The sequence below is a fragment of the Solenopsis invicta genome, chromosome 2 (assembly GCF_016802725.1).
Source record: "Solenopsis invicta isolate M01_SB chromosome 2, UNIL_Sinv_3.0, whole genome shotgun sequence".
NCBI lineage: Eukaryota > Metazoa > Arthropoda > Insecta > Hymenoptera > Formicidae > Solenopsis > Solenopsis invicta.
Genome location: NC_052665.1, coordinates 14,303,741 through 14,323,298, shown reverse-complemented (window position 1 = coordinate 14,323,298; position 19,558 = coordinate 14,303,741). Strand labels below are relative to the sequence as shown.

Sequence of the window (19,558 nt, the reverse complement as noted above, 5' to 3'; positions counted from 1 at the left end):
AATTAATGATATCTAATATTAAAGTAAATAACCGACAGAGATTGCTGTATAAAGTTGCGTAGAAGAATGTCGTAATATGGAAAGGTAAAGAGAAACCTTGCTGAAATTCTGAACTGTACGTTACTCCACAGCTTGTATAACACTACCGATCGTATTACCGTCATCTTTTTCATTCAATCTACTCTTATCGCGAGATAAAAATATACTCTTGGCTATATTGATATAGAAAATTTATTATTATATCATTTTAAATGACAAAATTATTTTTACAGATTACACAATCTTGTACCATTTCTGTGTTATTTTGGCACAATTTTTATATAATAATGTATAATGTACATACAAATACATATACATATGTATCATTATCATAGAAAAAAAACCTATTTGGTCACTAACGTTTAAAATACTATTTCACATGTTAAACGATAGTTTATAGTCTTTAATTATCAAATCTGGTTCTAACTCCATTTCGACTAAATGGGCCTTTTCCTGTGATAATGCTTGTATGTTATACTAATTGTATTTATATTAAAATATCAATTATGTGTTATTATATTATAATTGTTACGTCTGGCGTACAAAAATTTCTTTCTTTTTCCGCGCCATCTGTACATACATAAAAATAATTTTCAATTTACTTGATATGATATTGTATATAATGAAAAATTTGAAACATAAAAACAAGTTTAACATAATTAGCATCTTTGAATTGGAATGAATAATTAAAACTTGAGCGGTTACGTATAGCCGATAACTTTCTGTAATATTTTTCTTACTTTTTTCTTGATATATTTAAAAATAGAAATAATAATAAAACAATAAATTTAAGATCGCATGATGATTGCGTGTACTGGTCGCTATTGCGCTGTACACGACAAACCGAGATTACCACGAAAATCATACACGGAATCTAAGGAATTCGTCCCGCGGTACTCGCACGCGCCATCTCCGAGCCTCGCGAGCGCCACGTTACTCGCGTGCCCTGATTCCTTCTATCTTTCCAAGATGATTAAAAATAGTAACAACAATAAAACAATAAGTTTTAAATCGTATAACAATTTTTTGTATACACTGCTACCGCACAGTATACGTCAAATCAAAATAATTTAAAAATTAGAGCTATTAAAATTATCTGATGATTTGAGATAAAGAAAAAGTTAAATTATATAGAGATACCAGTAAAACATTGACTCTTTAATCGCAAAACAATTGCATGCTACCATCGCACTGTGCACGTTAAATTAAGATAACGGCATACAATATAACTCGAAAAATATTTGATTAATATAGTTGAGACGGTGCATGTTTATTTTTTACTAAATTCTCTACCGGATGTAACTATAAAACTTGTAAGAATAACTATCCGAACTATTTTTTTCATGTGATAAAAATAAAAATTTTATGCGAAAATTTGATATTTTTTTCAAAACTGCGTAGAATTTTTATTTTAGTACTTTTTACTATCGGATTAGGTTCTTTCGGTGTGCAATTTTATCAGAAAGACGTAACAATTGGTGACAGTAATTACAAAAATAAAAATTACGCCCCGGTCTTAAAACCGCGGACGTAACAATAATATTATAATAACATAATAATGTTGTATTATAATATAATAATATATACATATACAATTATAGTAACATTTTTAACATTTAATACGTGCTAGTAAATAATTACATTTAAAAAATAAAAAAAAAAGAATATTGTTAAACAAAGAAGTGCAGCTAAACAACACAAATGTATCGTGCGTTTCGTAAATTTCATATCATTACAATAAAATATTTTCAATGTATAATTATAATCTAAGAAGCATTTGCAATAACTGTAATTAATTTATTTTACAAAACAAATCAATTGTAATTGAAAAAAATGAACAAATTCTGAAAATTTATTTTAAGATTCTTATAATCATACTAATGTAAGATGCTTTGGACTTAATTGTGCAAATACACAAATTACAATTCGTCCTTTTTTAAGCGTCTAAATTTATTGCCACCGGATGTGATTCGACGTGTTAAGGTATCCCAAAATGTCATTCTCTGCCAGAGAAGACCATGTCCCATAGTAATATTGTCTGGACTGTTTAGATGTAGATATTCCGGTGCATAATTTGTTTTTACGGGCTTCCATTTTAATGGAATCGTTTTTGTAATTTTTGGCGTAGGGTTTCTACAAGAATATTTCATTAGAAATGTTTTATTAACGAAATTCTTTTTATAATTTTATCTTATCGAAAGAAAATCTCATAATCAAAGAAAAAAAAAATCGAACAAGAAACACAAGATTAACAGTTAAACGCTCTAATTTTCTTTGCACTAACCTATTTTAGCATTAATTATAATAAAATTTTGTTACGATAAAAATTTTCAACATTTTATTTATATTTAATTTGATTTATAGCCTTTTGCTAATTAAATATTAACACTTACCCGGAATTTGCAAAGTTATACCAAAGACTAGTCATGATATCGATCATTTTATGATCGTTCTCGGACAGTGGCGTATTCGGGAATAATTGTTCACCCACAGGGAACAAATACTGCAGATCATCCGCGTGCACTACTCCATAATCTCTTGTGGGATCGCCAAATATCGTGCTGAAGGACACGCTTCCTTCGTATGAGAAGTAATAATAAAAGACTGGTGATGTTTGATTTACAATAAAAGATTGTACAGCTTCGTGAGCACCGTGATTAAACCATGAGTCACTATACATCTGTAAAATCATATTAATAAACATTATGAGACTAAGCATTAATAAACATGATTTTGCTAAGTTAACTCTGCGTAGTTATGACGCAATTACAAATATTAATTATGTTTATAATAATTACACAATTATAAATTTTCCAATATAATATAATGTATGAAAATATTTGCTGTATCGACATCTATAATTTAAAAAAAGGAGGAGAAAAAGAAAGTCTATACTCTATCATAGGCTATAATTATCAATTAGAATATCAAATACATCTATTATTTTTTTAATAAATACAATATATTTGAGTTATAAAATCTGTTAAAACAATTCAAATATTGACATCGATTATTAAGATATCTGTATGATACGCAAGCTTTCAGTGAATCAAATGTAAAGTCATATATTTCTTAACACATTAGATATTAATATTTCAAATTATACTATTATGTGAACTCACATTGATGAGTTTGAATCTGGAATCATCGCTGTGGTCGATAGGATCAGAGTTGAAATAAAAATCACGAATGGTGGCGGTTATCTCATCTTGCAAAGCCCCTTTCGTGTTGTATCTGTCATTATAAAATAAGCTTATAGGCGCAATATTGTTAAAGTTATTCTCCAATTCGTCCACTTGGCCACGTCCGTAAATACCTGAAAAGCGTTGCGCACATAAATATTTTCTTTGTTGGCACTTTAATTATACATATAATTTATAGAAAATTTCAAAAATAATGTTACTTAATTCAATGATGCCTGAAAACACGTTACATGAATTAAAAAGCTAATTACTCGATACGGTAATTGAATTTATCTGCTACTTGAGAAAAGTAATGGAGACTTTAATAAGATTTTTGAAATTATACTCTTTACTGAGGAATTTTTGGGACTTCTACATTTTAAAAATCGACATCGTTAAACTGTCATTAACGACTACTTCAATCAACTCTGATTAACTTGATCAGCAGTATTAACCATCTTTTATATATCAATTTATATTAAAACAATAAAACATCAATAAAATTTATTATAAAGAAAAAATAAAAAAATTTAGCGCCTTGCTCTAATAATGAACTGTTTTCCTTTCCATGTTGGCAACACTGCTGATCGAGTTAATCGTCGATTAAAGTTAATTGGAGTTGGTTGAAGTGGATTTGCTTCTGTCAAACTAAATTCGAGCTTCTACCTGCTACTTTTAGAGCTCCTTCTTGCGAAGTGGTCCCCGTCATCCAGGGTATATCGAGAGAGCGACCATTTTGTACGGAAATTAAAGGATCCTCTATCAGGAAGGCACCTTCATGTTTGGGTTCAATTACCGGTCGGAATGGTATCATTGGGCAGTAACCAAATTTCTGTGATAAGGTAATTGATAATTAAATTTAATGATGAAAAACGAAGAGTTATACCGAACATACTTGTAGAGAAATAAGAGTAAGTTGTTTTGTTGAATGACAATAAAAAATAAAGAAGCGTATGTTTGCCAAGAATGCAAAATAAAATTCTACCAAACACGTAAGAATTTTTAATGCAGCACATAGGCATTCGAGATTTTTTGATATTATAATCAGTTTTTTTGCATTTCTTACAAAGATTTTGTAAGAAATCTATACTGGTAGTGCTGCTTGTTTTGTATTTTAATATGAGCCGATAAAGATATCTGAGATACACAGACATGAATTAAAACATCGAATACATATTATTATACGCGGAAAGCATAAATACGTGTTCGCCAAACTGGTTTTTCTTGTGTTATCTGCATATGTTTATCCATTACCTTAATTCCATACTTATCTTTGAAACATAACACGTATGAAAATTAATCATAAAAATTTCCGCTTATCCATTATTCATAAAAATTTTAAGTAAACAAAATTTTATCATCTCATTATCAGAATTTATGTTAAAATTTCTAACATAATCAACAAATCTGGCGAGCAACTTTATTATTAGACAATATAAAATAGCAAATTAAAGGATTTTAGAGTAACCATTAATGATGGCCTTTCAACTTCGTTTTAATTTCACATTAAGGCACACCTACTCTAAAGTGGTAAGCGACGCGAAACCATTGCGTGACTGTTCGTGGATAATTTACATGCACTTGTATCGATGAAGTGTCTACCTGTCAGCGCACGTAATTTCTGGGACTGATGCACGTGCAGATATAGAACTTATCTCGTGGTTGCACTCTTAATAGCTGCGCATGAATGCATTTGATATATTTTAAGTAAGGGAGTTCATGTAAAACGTGAACATTGCGAGTCAGGCGTGAAGTCTTTTACGTATAACCGAGATTGTATCAATGATGATAAGTGACCCAGATACATAACATATTATATTAGATACATTAAGCGCAACTTTCACATAACTTTATTAATTTCACGCGAACGTGACCAACGGTTTTTACATCGGTATGCACACATGTACGAACGATTAAACACCGATTGGCATCTACGCTAATCCTTCCAGATAGATGTCGAAATAAATAACGAGAACGAAGCTATTCGACGATATTTAAAGTAATTTAGCATTCAGATCTAATAGCAGCAACTGTTTTGCTATGCAAAAAATACCTGTGATGTCGATCAAATTTTATTACCTGGAAAAGACGATCGGTGCCGATGATCTCCTGCGCGCTCTTCGTTTGTAGGCATTTGATGAGTTCTTTAGAATCCTCGAAGTTGCATCCTAAATGTTCACCCACCATCATAGCCTTCTTTCTGGCAGTACCTGGTGACGTTAAAGTCCACGGGTTGTAGAAGGTGCCACTCTGAGAAATAGCGCGATGAAAAAGTCCTGCGTGATTCAGAAAAACATAAACAATTCCTGATCATTAAAACGAGTTATGCCAATTGAGAGCATGATATTGCAAAAGATCATATTACTAATGATGCTCAAATGCATCATTAAGAAGAGTTAAAATTTATTAAAGTAAAGCTCCACAGATTTAAATACATATATTTTTTTCAGTAATAAGAAATGGTAAAATTTGAAATCGATTCGTTGAGCTCCAGATTTGCAGTTTACATCTTGAGATCATTAACATTATTAACTACTTCCAGGAAGAAAATCGCAATACTTTGAAACACGTTTCTTCAGAGATTGATTAAAAATTCGCAATTACGAATCGCGACGTAAATTGAAATTGATATTATGCATGCACGTGTGAAGTAATATTATGCAAGCGATCGATTACGCAACATTTAATGACAACAGAACACGAGATGAATCGTAGAATCGAGAATCAGTTTTTACAATAAAACGTACAATAGCGTGCAGTATTTGCTATACATCTTGTTACGTCGAGGAAAATTTTCGTAGTAATCGATATGCTTTTCGAGACAAATACAATTACACAATTTAGATTAATTAACGTGTACCGCTGTTGTAAAAAATTTTAAAAAATTCAACATGTATTTTTTTTTTTAATTTATATCAGCCTTTACATTTATACCTATTTTCTAATTTTTTGCTGCAAAATATTTCTTTATTTTAATCAACACTTATATTTTCCAGTACGTATTCTTTTTTTTTTACTTTCATATTCTGCATTTATTTATAATGTTACCGCCAATTAATGTAATTTATTTAAAAAAGCATTTGTTACAGAAAAATATTGCTAAAGTTTTACCTTCTGAAAGAGGGCTGACCATATGATAATGAACACTTGCACCGCCTGCGCTTTCACCGAAAATAGTTACTCTATTTGGATCACCGTTAAAGAAAGCGATATTCTCGTGCACCCATCGCAGAGTTTGTTGCTGATCTTTTAATCCTAAATTTCCTGGACATTCCAGATCCTCCGTACTCAAGAAGCCCAGCGATCCGAGTCTATTGTGAGAAATTTATGTATTGTTATCTACAGAGCCGTAGCTAGAACGAATTTTGTGAGGATGCCTGGGGAAAAGTAGAGTGCTTACAATTTAATCAAAATAACATTTTAGGATATCAATTTAAAGTCTTTTTAAAAAACTAAAGAATATATTAATATAAAAATTACAAAAACAAAATAATGTATTACGTCTAGGTACAAAGAAAACGACTTTTATTGCATTTATGCATACCAATACAATAAAAAAACTCTTAACATTAAAAAAGCGAAAGATTGTGTAAAGACACGTTATTTGTTGTGTTTAGAAGGAAACAAAAGAATATTAGAGGGTGCTGGGCACCCTCTGACACCCTCCTAGCTACGGTCCTGATTATCTATGTGTTGTTATTTAATTAGAATCCACCCGTTTCTTTTTTGTCATCAATGTTATTGTTTTCTTATAAAATTGCCGCTCTTTTACTTTCAATTTTTATATGAAAGCAAATGTGTCATTTATGCAATATTTCTATTTATCATATTTAATATAAAAAAATATAATTGCGTCAATATAATTGCGAAAAATAAGATTGCATGATGAAAAATCTGATGCATAGCGTCAGACTTAAAATATAAATCCTTGCTTCATTACCGGAAGTTGACGGTAACAAGAACGACATCAAAGTCCATCAGGAACTTAGGTCCGTAATAGTCTGAGTGACCGGCTCCAGCGACCCAGCCTCCGCCGTGGAACCATAGCAAGACCGGGAATCCGCCGAAAGCTTCTCGCCGCAATTGTTTCAGATCATGATCGGAACTAGGGTCGTCTTCGATGCAATGTATGCACGGCGTGTAAACGTTCAGATAAAGACAATCCTCTTCGCCGACAATCTCCTCTTGATAGACGTAGATGTTCCGTTGTGTGCATATTCCCGCGTTTTTCGTAGCATCTCGGGTGCCGTTCCATGCGGCCGGGGGTTGCGGTGGCTTTGGAGAGAACCAGGGTTGGATAAGATCAAATATTTTTTTAACTAAATCAAATTAAAGTTAATGGCTTATAAAATTAATTTAATTACGTTAAAAGTTACATAAACAAGGAACTAATTCAATTAAAAAAAAAATTTGCAAGCAGCAAATAATATTTAAAAAAATATTTTTAAAACATTTGAAAATTATTATTAAAAACGTTAAAAATAGTAAGTCCCTTTTATTTCATTAAAAAACGTCTATGTTATTGAAAGGATAAATTTTTTACGTTTGGAAAACGTTTATTTCAATACGAGAGAGAGAGAGAGAGGGGGGGGGAGGAGGAGAGAAAATGTATTTTTTAATATTAAATGAATTTTTTTAAATATTTTTTAACCCGTAATGGTCACACTTCTAAATAATAACATAATGATCACATGGGGTCCCCTGGACCCCCCTGCATAAAATCAGTCGCCATTTGCCAACTTTTTGATATTTCGTCGCAAAAATTTTACTGGACATACCTTGAGGTCTATTCTTTATCATCTAATAATTTTTTTTTAATTAGAATTTAACATAGTATTTAACATAGTATTTAATTAGAATTTAACATAGTAAAAAAAAATCAAATAGAAAAAACTGCAAAATTTGATTTTTTTACAAAACCATTTATAAAATTTTTTATTTTTGCGATAATTCAACAAAAATTTAGGAATATTCTCAAGAGAGTATACTTTCAGATAAAAATTAGTTTCATAGAAGGTTGTTTGATTTTGAATGGTCTGTCTATTCTTAAAGTTAGAAGAAGGACGCGTGGAGTCTTTTGGATCCCGTGTGACTAGTACGGGTTAATATATCTGAAACGAATATGTTTGAAATTTAGAGTACTTTTAACAACATTAAATGTTTTTTAATGTACTTGCTTTTGTTACATTACATTAAATTCTGTCAATTTTTGACAGTGTGATTTATCAAACACCTTTAATATTTTATTTTTAAATTAAATTTAAATAAAATAAGAAAGAAATATTGTTTTTGTGGGGATATACTTTTACTTTTATAATTCTTTTTCATTTATATAATAGATAAATTTTTAACATGGAAAGATAATTAATAAATTAAATAATAAAATTCTTGGGGGACCGCTCGTGTTTTGAATAAACAAAAAGTATAATATTAGAAACGGTCAATTTTAACGAGCACAATTAAATAAGCAATTTTAGTTTACAATAATATAATTTAGTTAAGTAGTACAATTAATTAGAGACGACGTTTCGGCTTTACTTAGCCTTCATCAGCCTATAAAGTATATGTAATAATTAAAAGTTTAATTTGTTTCAATTATCTGGAGATTACAATTTTTCCTACATTCTCTTTTTCTGAAAAACATCGTGTATCGCATACCGTCTATGACTATTTTGGATGGCGAACGGACAATCGTGCATCCAATGTTTGTGTGTGTGTGTGTGTGTGTGTGTGTATATGTATGTCCAAGTGTTGAATCTTCTCAGCAGTACTGACTTTTTTTTTCCCCTCCTTTGCATGATGGGAATTCACGACATGATGAAAAATCACTCGCGGCTCCATATGCAAGTTATTTTTCAAACGTAGTGTTTGCCGCGTTTGTTCTCTATATAATAAATTAAAGTTTGTGTTTCAAAAATAACTAGTTAAAGTAAAAAATTAAATTATTAAAAATTAACCAGTTAAAAGTTATTAACTTTTTAACTAGTTACTATCCAACGCCGTGTGCATTGTGTGATATAATGAAAATTTGATGTATTATTTTCTTTAACATTTTGATTTTTAATATTATATATTTTTATTATTAATACATTAAAATCAGATATGTTAACAATTTAATTATCCAATTTATAATAATTTACATATTTTACACATTTTTATTGTCTACATAAAAAAGGTTTGTGTAAACATTACGTATTTATTTACGTAAAAAACCCGTATAGACGTAATCTTGAAGTACGTGGCATAATTCTGATTATCAGATTGCAGACGCAGCGACAACGCCACCGCAGCTAATGCGCACAGAGGGGAACGTACTACACGCGTGCACTGAATGCGCACAGTGCGCACACTTCGCATTAGCTGTGGAGAGGATGCTGCTGCGTCCAACAGTGTGGCGCAGTGGCGCTGGTGGCGGAAACGGACCGGTGAGCGGAAACGAAACGGACTGGTGGGCAAGCGGAAACGGACCGGTGGGTGCTGGTGGGCGAGTGGTGTTATTTCGTGTTATCGCGCAAGTGTGTATTGCATCGATCGTGTAATCGACCCCTTTGCGGAAATCTACGAGACGCCGAGACACCGAACGCCGAGACACCGATAACAATTCGAGCTGCGAGCTGCCGGGGATGTTTATGTCGCAGGTTCGTCAAAGACAAACAGAACACCTCGCGTAGGTTGTGTCGCGCGATGTGCCCAAGCAAAACAGGAAGTAAAAGATGTCGTTAAAGTGACTGCAGAACGATTGTTAAAAGTAATTTTTTGATCAATCACGATTCACCTCGATATCATTTTGACGTTATTGTGACTCGGTCTGCTTGGGTGGTTCCCGGCATTTCTCGATCCTCTTTTCGCGTTAACGGGCACAAAAATGACACAAGAATGTGCGGAAACATCGGGGGGAGGGGGATATGTTGGTTGGGAGCAATTATCGAAAAACGTTGAAAAAGCGTGCCTGGGTACGATGCGCAGCGTCGTCGGCATAGTGTAAAAGCGATGCTCGCTGCCAACTTCCGAGGATTCCGTCTAACCGCGTTGCTCGCCGCGATCGAACGTCGAACGTGACGAATCGAGTATCTCGCGATTATTGTGTGTTCGGCGATGATGATAGGTGTCACAGAATCTCATTCGCATCATCGTCCCCTTCGATATAGATCATGGTAATATCGCATTCGATGAAAGCTGCGCTCGATCACGCGTGTTACGGTGGCCATGTTCACGGTGATCTGACACCCGGTACCAACGTGGATCGCTACATCGGATTGCGTAAAGCCCGTATCACACTACGCATTGAAGATTGAGATTGAAGATTAAAGATTGAAATTTGACCAATCAAAACAAGGAAATTTTAACTCCTTTTATTTTGATTGGCCAAAGCTCAATCTTTAATCTTCAATTTTCAATGCGTAGTCTGATACGGGCTTAACGCGACGCGACAGCCATATTTGATTAGCGTAAAGCCTATTGCACAATGAAAAGCACAGGCAGTAGAAACAGGGAATATCAACAGGCAATAGATTTCAACCAATCAGAAGCCGCGAAAAATATCTGCGAATCAATCAGAAGTTGCGAAATCTATTGGCTATTGCTATTCCCTGTTCTTATTGTCTGTGCTTTTTATTGTGCAATAAGCGTAATACACAATTTCAGAGCCTTGTCAGCGGATCTCCGCGCGCATTTGGAAGTGCATAATCGGCGATTATTAGTGTCATCCAGACGAATACGCTAGTGATGCAGACATCCCGATCAATCGTTGTGAGCATCGAGGGTTTGCATTCCAGTACATTATCGCGGTTATGTTAAGTGATTTCAAATCGTTCAAAGTAATGTCGCATAATGATGCGGAAACATCAGTCAGGAGTAAATTGATCGAGAGAATATGTGTGGCGACAGTTTTGCAAATTTTCCGCGTAACCGTGTCACTCGCGATCGAACGTTGAACACGAATAAAATTTTTTCGTGAATATATTCGTCGATGGCTGACGATAACAGAATCTTATTCGCGTCATTAATCTCGTTCAATATATTTTTCATCAACGTTGCCTTTTGACAAAAATAACATTCGATCACGCGCGGAATAGCAGTCATTTACTTCGCATGTTTCGACGATATTAGATTCGCGTGGTGCAACATGGGGACTATATTTGACTCGCGTAGTACAGATTCGGGAGGCAAACGATTACGTAGCGGGTCGACAGGTGAAATGTACTTCGTGAACTTCGCACTCGTTTGCAAGTGCATAATCCACGATTATTTGCGTCATCCAGATGCCAGTGATGCAGACATCCCGAGCATCGAGGAGACTGAATCCGTCGAACGCTGCAGTCAATGCTGTGATGCAGATTACCGTAAGTATTTGCATGCAGTACATTATCACGGTTATGTTATTTGACTCCAAACCGTTCAAAATAGTATCGCGTAATAATAAACTAGAAATGTTGAGGAAACGTCAATCGGGAACAAATTATCGACAAAATATGCGTAGCAACAGTTTCGCGAATTTTCAAAAATTCCGCGTGTACAGAAAAAAATTTAGTATTAAACCAACAATTCATTGTTTCATGTATAAGCAAGAATATAAAATTTCTTGGCAGAATTTATAATCTTAAACGAACATAATTTGTTTACATGAAGAGAAAAATTTTCTCCATGCAAGCAAATTATGTCTGTTCAAGATTATAAATTTTTCTAACATTTTATATTCTTGCTGATATAGAAACAATAAATTGTGGATTTGATCTTGATTTTTTTCTGTGTAATCGTGTCAATCGCTCGCGGTCGAGCATCGAACATCCAGCATGAACAAATACGATATTGTCGTGAATGTTGTTTATTCGTTAATGACTGGCGATAAACTTTAGGATCTTATTCGTCATCGTCTTATTTAATATCTATAAATTCCGTCAATGTCGCATTTAACAGAACCAGCGTTCGATCACGCGCAACATGGCAGTCTTATTTAATTCGCATGCAAATTTCCGGTGATATTAGATTCGCGTAATACAACGCGGCAGTCATATTTGACTCGCGTAGTACGAATTCGTGAGCGGATCAGTAACTTAGCGGGTCGACAAGTGAAATGTATTTTGCGATCTCCGCGCTCGTTTGCAAATGCGTAATCGTGCCATCCGGACGCCGGCGATGCAGAAATCCTCGATCAATCGTCATAAACATCGTCGGAGGTAAATCTGTCGAACAGTTTCGATCAGTACTGTGATTGTTACGATCGGTATTTGCAGTACGTTATCGCGGTTATACTTGATATTAAGCGACTCCAATTTGTTAGTATCGAATAGTATCGCGGAAAAATTACACGTAATATCAGAAATGGCAAAAGAACATATCGGTTGGAAGCAAATTATCGGAAAATAGCGGAAAAATATGTATAGATAGCGCGATAAAGTGAAACGCGATAGAAATTCTCAAGCGGCAGACAATGCGATTTTTCCTGCTGGATTACTTCCGGCTTGGTGAAATTTTAGAAATACACTGGCAACTCGTAGTATTTTTAGGAATTTACTAGATCGCTAGCAATGCAACGGAAAAAATCGTATCGTTTTCCACGAGCTTAAGAGATTGGACACATCATGTCTTAAATATATCTATTTGATGTAACTATCTCATTTTATCTTAAATGCTTCGTACATTATGACGAAGCAATTAAAAGTTGTCTAAACGGTGTTCAGTTTCCAGGGTTGGATAAGTTAATATTTTTTTAAATTAAAGTTAATGACTTACAAAATTAATTTACTTACATTAAAAGTTATATTAACAAAAAAAATTAACTCGATTAAATGTTACGTTAAAATTAAATTAAGTTAAATAAAAAATTAATTTTGGAAAACATTATTTGTATTAAATTAAAGTCGTAATTTTTTAAAGTCAGATTATCTATTCCATATTATAAATAACTATAATATAGGTCCTTAAATAAATTTAATACTTTATTTGTATAAATTAAGTGTATAAAATTATAAAGAAATATTTTTTGTTATTTATTTTCTGGAAATTATTTTATGGAAATGTGCATTTTTTTATCATTATTTTCTTCTTTACATAGAGACAATTTTTTAACTTAGGAAAAAAGTTAATATTTATGTTTTTAAAATAACTTGCTGAAGTTAAAAATTAAGTCATTAAATAATTTAAAATTAACTTTTTAACTTTATTATTTAACTTTTAACTTTTTAATTAATTACTGTCTAACCCTGCCAGTCTCTTATTTGAGGATTTTCAGAGCGTGAAAGTTTCACGCGACCATCACGTTATGTGTAAATGCGACATATACTGATAATAATTCAACGTGCGACAGTTTTATGAAGTGATCTTCATACGATCGTAGTATTACTTCATTATCGATTTTTTATAGATAAATTATAGGGTTTTTTAATTCGATTGATTGGTCGTATTAAATAGAACTTTATTTTATGGAAACTGCATTTGCACAAAATGTGATTATTTAATGTGACTATTTAATAAATTTAAAAACGCTTTATATGCATGAATCAATTAAAATGTGTGTTGCTATATGTGTGTAATAGTATTAATTTATATGATAAAATATGTAGTAATTGGCATTAATTTAATAGCATGTATTAAGTGATAGTGACCACGAAAGTTATCGTTGCTAAAAATCTTAAATAAACTGAGATATAGTAAAATAAATAAAATGTGAAATAAGTGCAGGAGTGCCGAAAAGATAACGGGCATCGATTATACGTAACATATATATCGCGACGGTAGTGAAGAAGTTTTGTAAAGTAAATTTCAAAATGGGCTTAAATCGATCGTCCATCGCACCTGGAAAAATCACCAGTTCTTGGGAAATTCACCAGCGGGACGCAGCGACTGGTGAGTAAACTATTCATCATATTCGCACTTGCTCTTTGTAATTAAATTGAAGTTATTTTCAATTTTTTACAAATTTTAATGAATTACTCAAATCAATTTAATGAATTAATTTGATAGAGATAATAATTTACGAAGTATTTCTATTTTAAAATATCTCTCAAAATATCTATTACTCGATACAGTTTTTAATTTACAAAATATATACGTAATTATATATTTAACAATAAATGAGATATTCCAAATGTGGGCGATGAGCATTGAGATTGCGCTAAATTGAAAACGATTATTCCATGTAATTACAGAGCAAGAATAATTATAAACTAATAAATTGAACTTAAATTAGTTGACGTGTCTTGGTTTCTATTTTCGTATTCGCTTATGAAAATTTGCTCTATATTTTCTTAAGATAAGTGTCAAGTTTTCTGAACTCGAAACTAGCGAAATTAGATAATATTATACGCATCGCTGGATATGCCATGATCTTATGAAATAGACGTCGGGTAAAATGCAAGAAGCATTCCTTGTTAAATGACGAAAGCAGTCAACCAGCAGAATATTTAATGCAAGCAAAGTACGATTAGCATGATTTCTGATACGTGCGATACGTCTCGCTTGAATTAAAAATTAAATTCCAACGATTATTAGTTCTGCATCATGATTTCCTAATATACATTGCGAAATGTATCATAAAATCTTTATAAATTCTACAGGGCAATCTTTTCAATAATCATCTTCTCTGTCGTAAACCCATTTTAAAAATTTTATCTTTCGATTACGTTAAATTTTCTTGCTTCTGTTAATTAAGCACAATAGAATTCGTTGATAATATATAAGATTGCAAACTATTTTACGTATATTGCAGAATAATTTTTAAAAATCTTTCAATGTTAAATTTTTTGTCGAACAATTTTCTAATTGGATATATTTTCTCAGCTGTCTTGAAACATACGAGTATTTTCAAACTCTCTATTATCACAAGTGATGAACACTTGACAAAGCATAGATAAGCTCAGCTTATTTTATCCACAAATTTAATTTATTGAATCTATCTTTCATTATTATTATCTCCAAAAAATGCAATGTAAATTTACATTACAAATTGTGACATAAAATAATAATATAATTAATATATTGAATAATAATATAATTGATTTCCAATAATATTAGTAACACGTGCAAATCTAACAAGTGACGCGCAAAATACATTGCCAAGGCAGGACATCACGCGAATACAAAGTGATCAATAAGATTGCGATTTCGTTGCATCCTGTATCTATTTACTGAGGCTGAGGCTCTTCTTTATAGTAGACTCGTGCTCAGAAAGAATTATTACATTTATCCGATTATAACGCAGTTTTTTTTTTACTTTTGCGAAACAGCAGAAAGTATGTCGTGTGCAGTTATTCTATTTGAATTGATCTAAGAAAGCGTGATGTCGGCGTTCGAAATTAGTTGCAACAGAGCGGCGGCGCGTAATTGCGTGGAAAAAAAAACGTACGATGCATAAACCGGAGGAAAAGGACGTTTTCGTTATTACGATGCGTAATTGTTGCATACTAATTGCCGCGAAAGTCCCTGACGCAGCTTTTCGAGCAATTGCACGAGAGGCGTAATTTATTATAAATCATTAGGGACACAGCAAGCAGGTTTAGTTAATTAATTATAATATTCCACGCTCTTTTTCAGCCGTAATCTAAAGAGCTGTAATTAGCTCATACAAGTTTATGCAATCACTTTTAAGGCGTGAAAATAAGTTCCGACAAATATTTATCTTGACGTGCATATGTTGCAAGCACGTATACTTTTAAAAATAAATTGTTAAGTCGCACGTTCAGATATTAATATATTCTAAGTATATTTTACGCTCACGCGAAAAAATATACTTAGAATTAGCTAGAAATATGTCTACAGATTTTAGTTGGCCATTTTAAAAATACCTATATTTTATTTCTGACTCCTCGTCTGTATTTAAAAAAACGTCTAAACTTTAATTCCGCAAATTCAAATTACGGTTGAATCGAATTCAATCCAAGGATGAAATTTCTCAACTTCGTGTTTGCGTCTCGCAAAAAGAAAGCAAGATATTTTTACCTTGAATCTGAGTTCTCCGAGTGGCGGTGCAGCGTAGGGAATTCCCAGAAATGCGTAAATGTCTCTTCCATGTCGGGTGGGCATTGTCGTGCCACGCAGCATGCCATTTAGCGTTTTTACAGTTAGACTGTCACCACGGACAATATCCGCATTAAGTGCGAAAACGCAAATAATGCCTAACTGAATCAATATGTTACTTTGATATTCCCTCATTTTTAACATTCTTGAAGCGTACAGTCTCCACCATACAGCCTCAGACCATTAAGAGATTTCGCGACGAGATCTGTAAACAATATTGTTAATATAAAATATTTATCATGAAGTGTAAACATATAAAATGGAAATTTAATTGTAAACGCAAAAATACAAATATAAGTATAAATGCACGTATCTAAATAATTATAAAAAGATATTAAAGTTTTTATATAAAAGCTTCTATTGCGTTCGACTATTAAACAGTTATAATATATATAATAATTAAAATACTATTACATATAACTGTTTCTACATAAAAAAAAAAATTTACAAAAGTATTTTTTATTTGTGACAATAATAGCCATTTTATGATGATGAAAATTCTTATAACTTATTGTTTTTTAAAACATAAACAATCTGAACTATGTATTAATACTTTAATTTAAATTATATTACATGGGCACTAAGGCAAAATGTACAACGTAAACAAAATATAAACGTTGATTCTTTGAAGACATATACATAAATAGAAATATACAAACAGCATTTAGACATTAATAGAAAAAATTTGAAAATATGGAAATAATCCCGTCTACACTAGATTAGAATACGACACACGGAGAAAGTGAAACTATTGTATGCCTATACATCGTGTTACAGAGATTGATAATTTTTAGCAACTAAGTAAGCCACGATGCATGTCAAAGAAACTGGTTTCAAGTCGTAAATGCAAAGTAGTATTATGTAAAGGAAAAAATTTCAAGATCAATGACGAAAGAGTTATGAAATACAACAGGGGCAATCTATAATTGTAAATGTCAATGGATTATATAGACTTTGAAAATAATGAGAAATCACTGAGATGATATCAATTAATAAGTCAATATGTCAATATTAAACACACTTCTGCACTTTTAATTTGTTTTTTTCTGCTACATCTCTGGAATAGACATTGAAAAATTATCATCTTAAATCTTGAAAAAAAAAAAAAACTGCTATTATTTACCATATATTTTCAAAATTTGATGCTTTTTTCTAGTTTAGTATTTTTCAAATATATACTGTGTAACGAGTAATTTCTACGTCGATAATGTACGATCTTCACGATTTGTTTATTTTTTGAAGCACATTTTTAAAAAACACAAGTGATACAACCACAATTACGAAAAATGATTTTTACAAGATATCTATCACTCAAAGATTTCATCATTATTTAAAAATATATATATTTCCATATGTCACTGATTAGATTTATTTATAAGAATAATTAATACTAGAAACAAAAACAAAAAATTAAGCAAATTTACGTTTTGCACAGGCATGCAATAAGAATACAAGTGTAAATAATTGTAAAAAATATTTCATAAGAAAGTTTCACAGATTGACACAGACTTACAGCAGAAAATACGTTATTTTTGTGTAGTCTCTCTAACGTCCAAATATCCGATAGTAAGACAAAAAGCGAAGAGATTATTGGCAGATTATGAGAATTATAGTGTTAGTAATAGCTCTCGACAATAAATCGAATGAAGTTGATATAATGACAGGGTATACCGTGCGGTTTCGTGAGTGTATCGAGGAACGCGCGCGTTTGTCGAAGGTAGGATTAAGACTGTCTCAGGAGAGAGTCGTTCGTTGGGTTATTATCGATGATGGTAATTGACGTCACACTGACGAGCACAAATGTTTCTGGTAACTTCCTTTTCGATTTAACCTGTTTATCCTGAGGAATGGTTTTCCTCGTTGATTATGTTTTTTTTTAATTATGCTAATTAATATGATTAATACGTTTAAATAGATAAACTGTACTTTTCAATGTTAATTAATATAACACAAATTATAATTTTTTTAATTACAAGAGAATTCTTGTCATCTTTTTCACAATTTTAATGGAACATAAGAAAACAATTAAAATATTACAATTAAAAAATATTAAATTAAGAATGCTTGCTTGTATAAATTTAATTTATATTAGTACGTCTTGTCCTATATTTATTATGATTCTATTGTTTAGATATACGAGCGTATTGATTTGTATTTTGAATTTAATTTACATTAGCTTGACATTATCATATTAACTATTCTGTAAACCGTGAATTTATTGAATTTAGTTGTTTTTTTAAACTTTATCATTTATAGAGATATTTAATCCGCAAATACGGCATTTTCTTACATTTCTAGGCAAAAACAAAATAAGCAAGAAATATATTAAAAATGTAAATCACAGAAACGTTAATATTCTATAAATAATTTTTTGGAAAAATATTAGATATTCTTTGAGAGATCATGTTTATTGTAAACTTTATATACTTTCTCTATACTAAAAATATGATTATTTTCTTCATGAAAAGTATAAATCATTAGATATTTTTAGAATTAATAGTTACTATACATTTTTAAAAATATGCCTATTTGTAATATATATATTTTTTAAAAGTTTGTATTTGAAATCAAGGGTGCAATTAAAGACATTATACATGTGTGTAAGAAAAACAAAATTTTTAATCACTGTAGAATTTACATTGATATTTTATTTTATCGAATTTTAATCTTGTTTATAAATTTTATTAGTAAACAATTTAATTTGATTTAAGAAAACTTGTCACTATGTTTACGTAATAAATATCACAAAATAATGTAATTCATAATAACATTATTATCATTAAATAACCATTTCAAAATTATTTCAATAAACGACAGTTATTGTATTCGAATTGTCTTGCTTTTAAATGTAATACTCTAAGAAAAATAAATAATATATTATGGTTTACATGTCTCACCTTGTACGAGTCAATTCCAAACACATAAGAAAAAATAATTTTTGACCACATATTTGTCAACGATATGAAATTATCTCTTAATTTTAGAGATCATCGTAAATAAAATAATCATATATCTAACGGTCAAACATTGTGTGAATCAACACACAAGTGTCCGATATTCTAATCTAACGAGGCCCGACTTAAACTTTGTTATCACAGATTTTACCAAACTTAAAATAAGTTGTAGTATATCCCTCACACTATTACACAGTATAATAACTGTTGCCAATAGTTTGCAAGAAATTATTATTTAAAGTTTACCGTGTGCCCGGAAAAAAATGTATATTTGTTAATTTAACACATCCACCGCAAAAAATCAGAACGACATCTATGCTACACAGAGAAAACGATTTTTTCAAACTTAATAAATTTCATTGTATCTAA

The 19,558-nt window shown here is 31.5% G+C and overlaps 1 protein-coding gene across 3 annotated transcripts; it reads right to left on the bottom strand.

The window, feature by feature from the left end:
• Positions 1-213: 213 nt before the first annotated feature.
• Positions 214-17,992, bottom strand: LOC105197400 (venom carboxylesterase-6). Of its 3 annotated transcripts, none has more exons than XM_011163721.3 (9): positions 17,907-17,992; positions 16,158-16,440; positions 7,162-7,496; positions 6,333-6,532; positions 5,301-5,497; positions 3,888-4,053; positions 3,162-3,355; positions 2,433-2,719; positions 1,959-2,172 (listed from the first exon to the last, which is right to left on the bottom strand). In XM_011163721.3, exons 2-9 carry the CDS (start codon positions 16,377-16,379, stop codon positions 1,959-1,961), a joined length of 1,815 nt encoding a protein of 604 aa, XP_011162023.2. In that variant the 5' UTR covers positions 16,380-16,440; positions 17,907-17,992. The 3 variants fall into 3 exon arrangements, with proteins under 3 accessions (XP_039302094.1, XP_011162023.2, XP_011162024.2); XM_011163722.3 differs by having other exon boundaries at positions 17,749-17,964; XM_039446160.1 differs by lacking the exon at positions 17,907-17,992 and having other exon boundaries at positions 214-2,172; positions 16,158-16,379.
• Between the last annotated feature and the right edge of the window lie 1,566 nt (positions 17,993-19,558).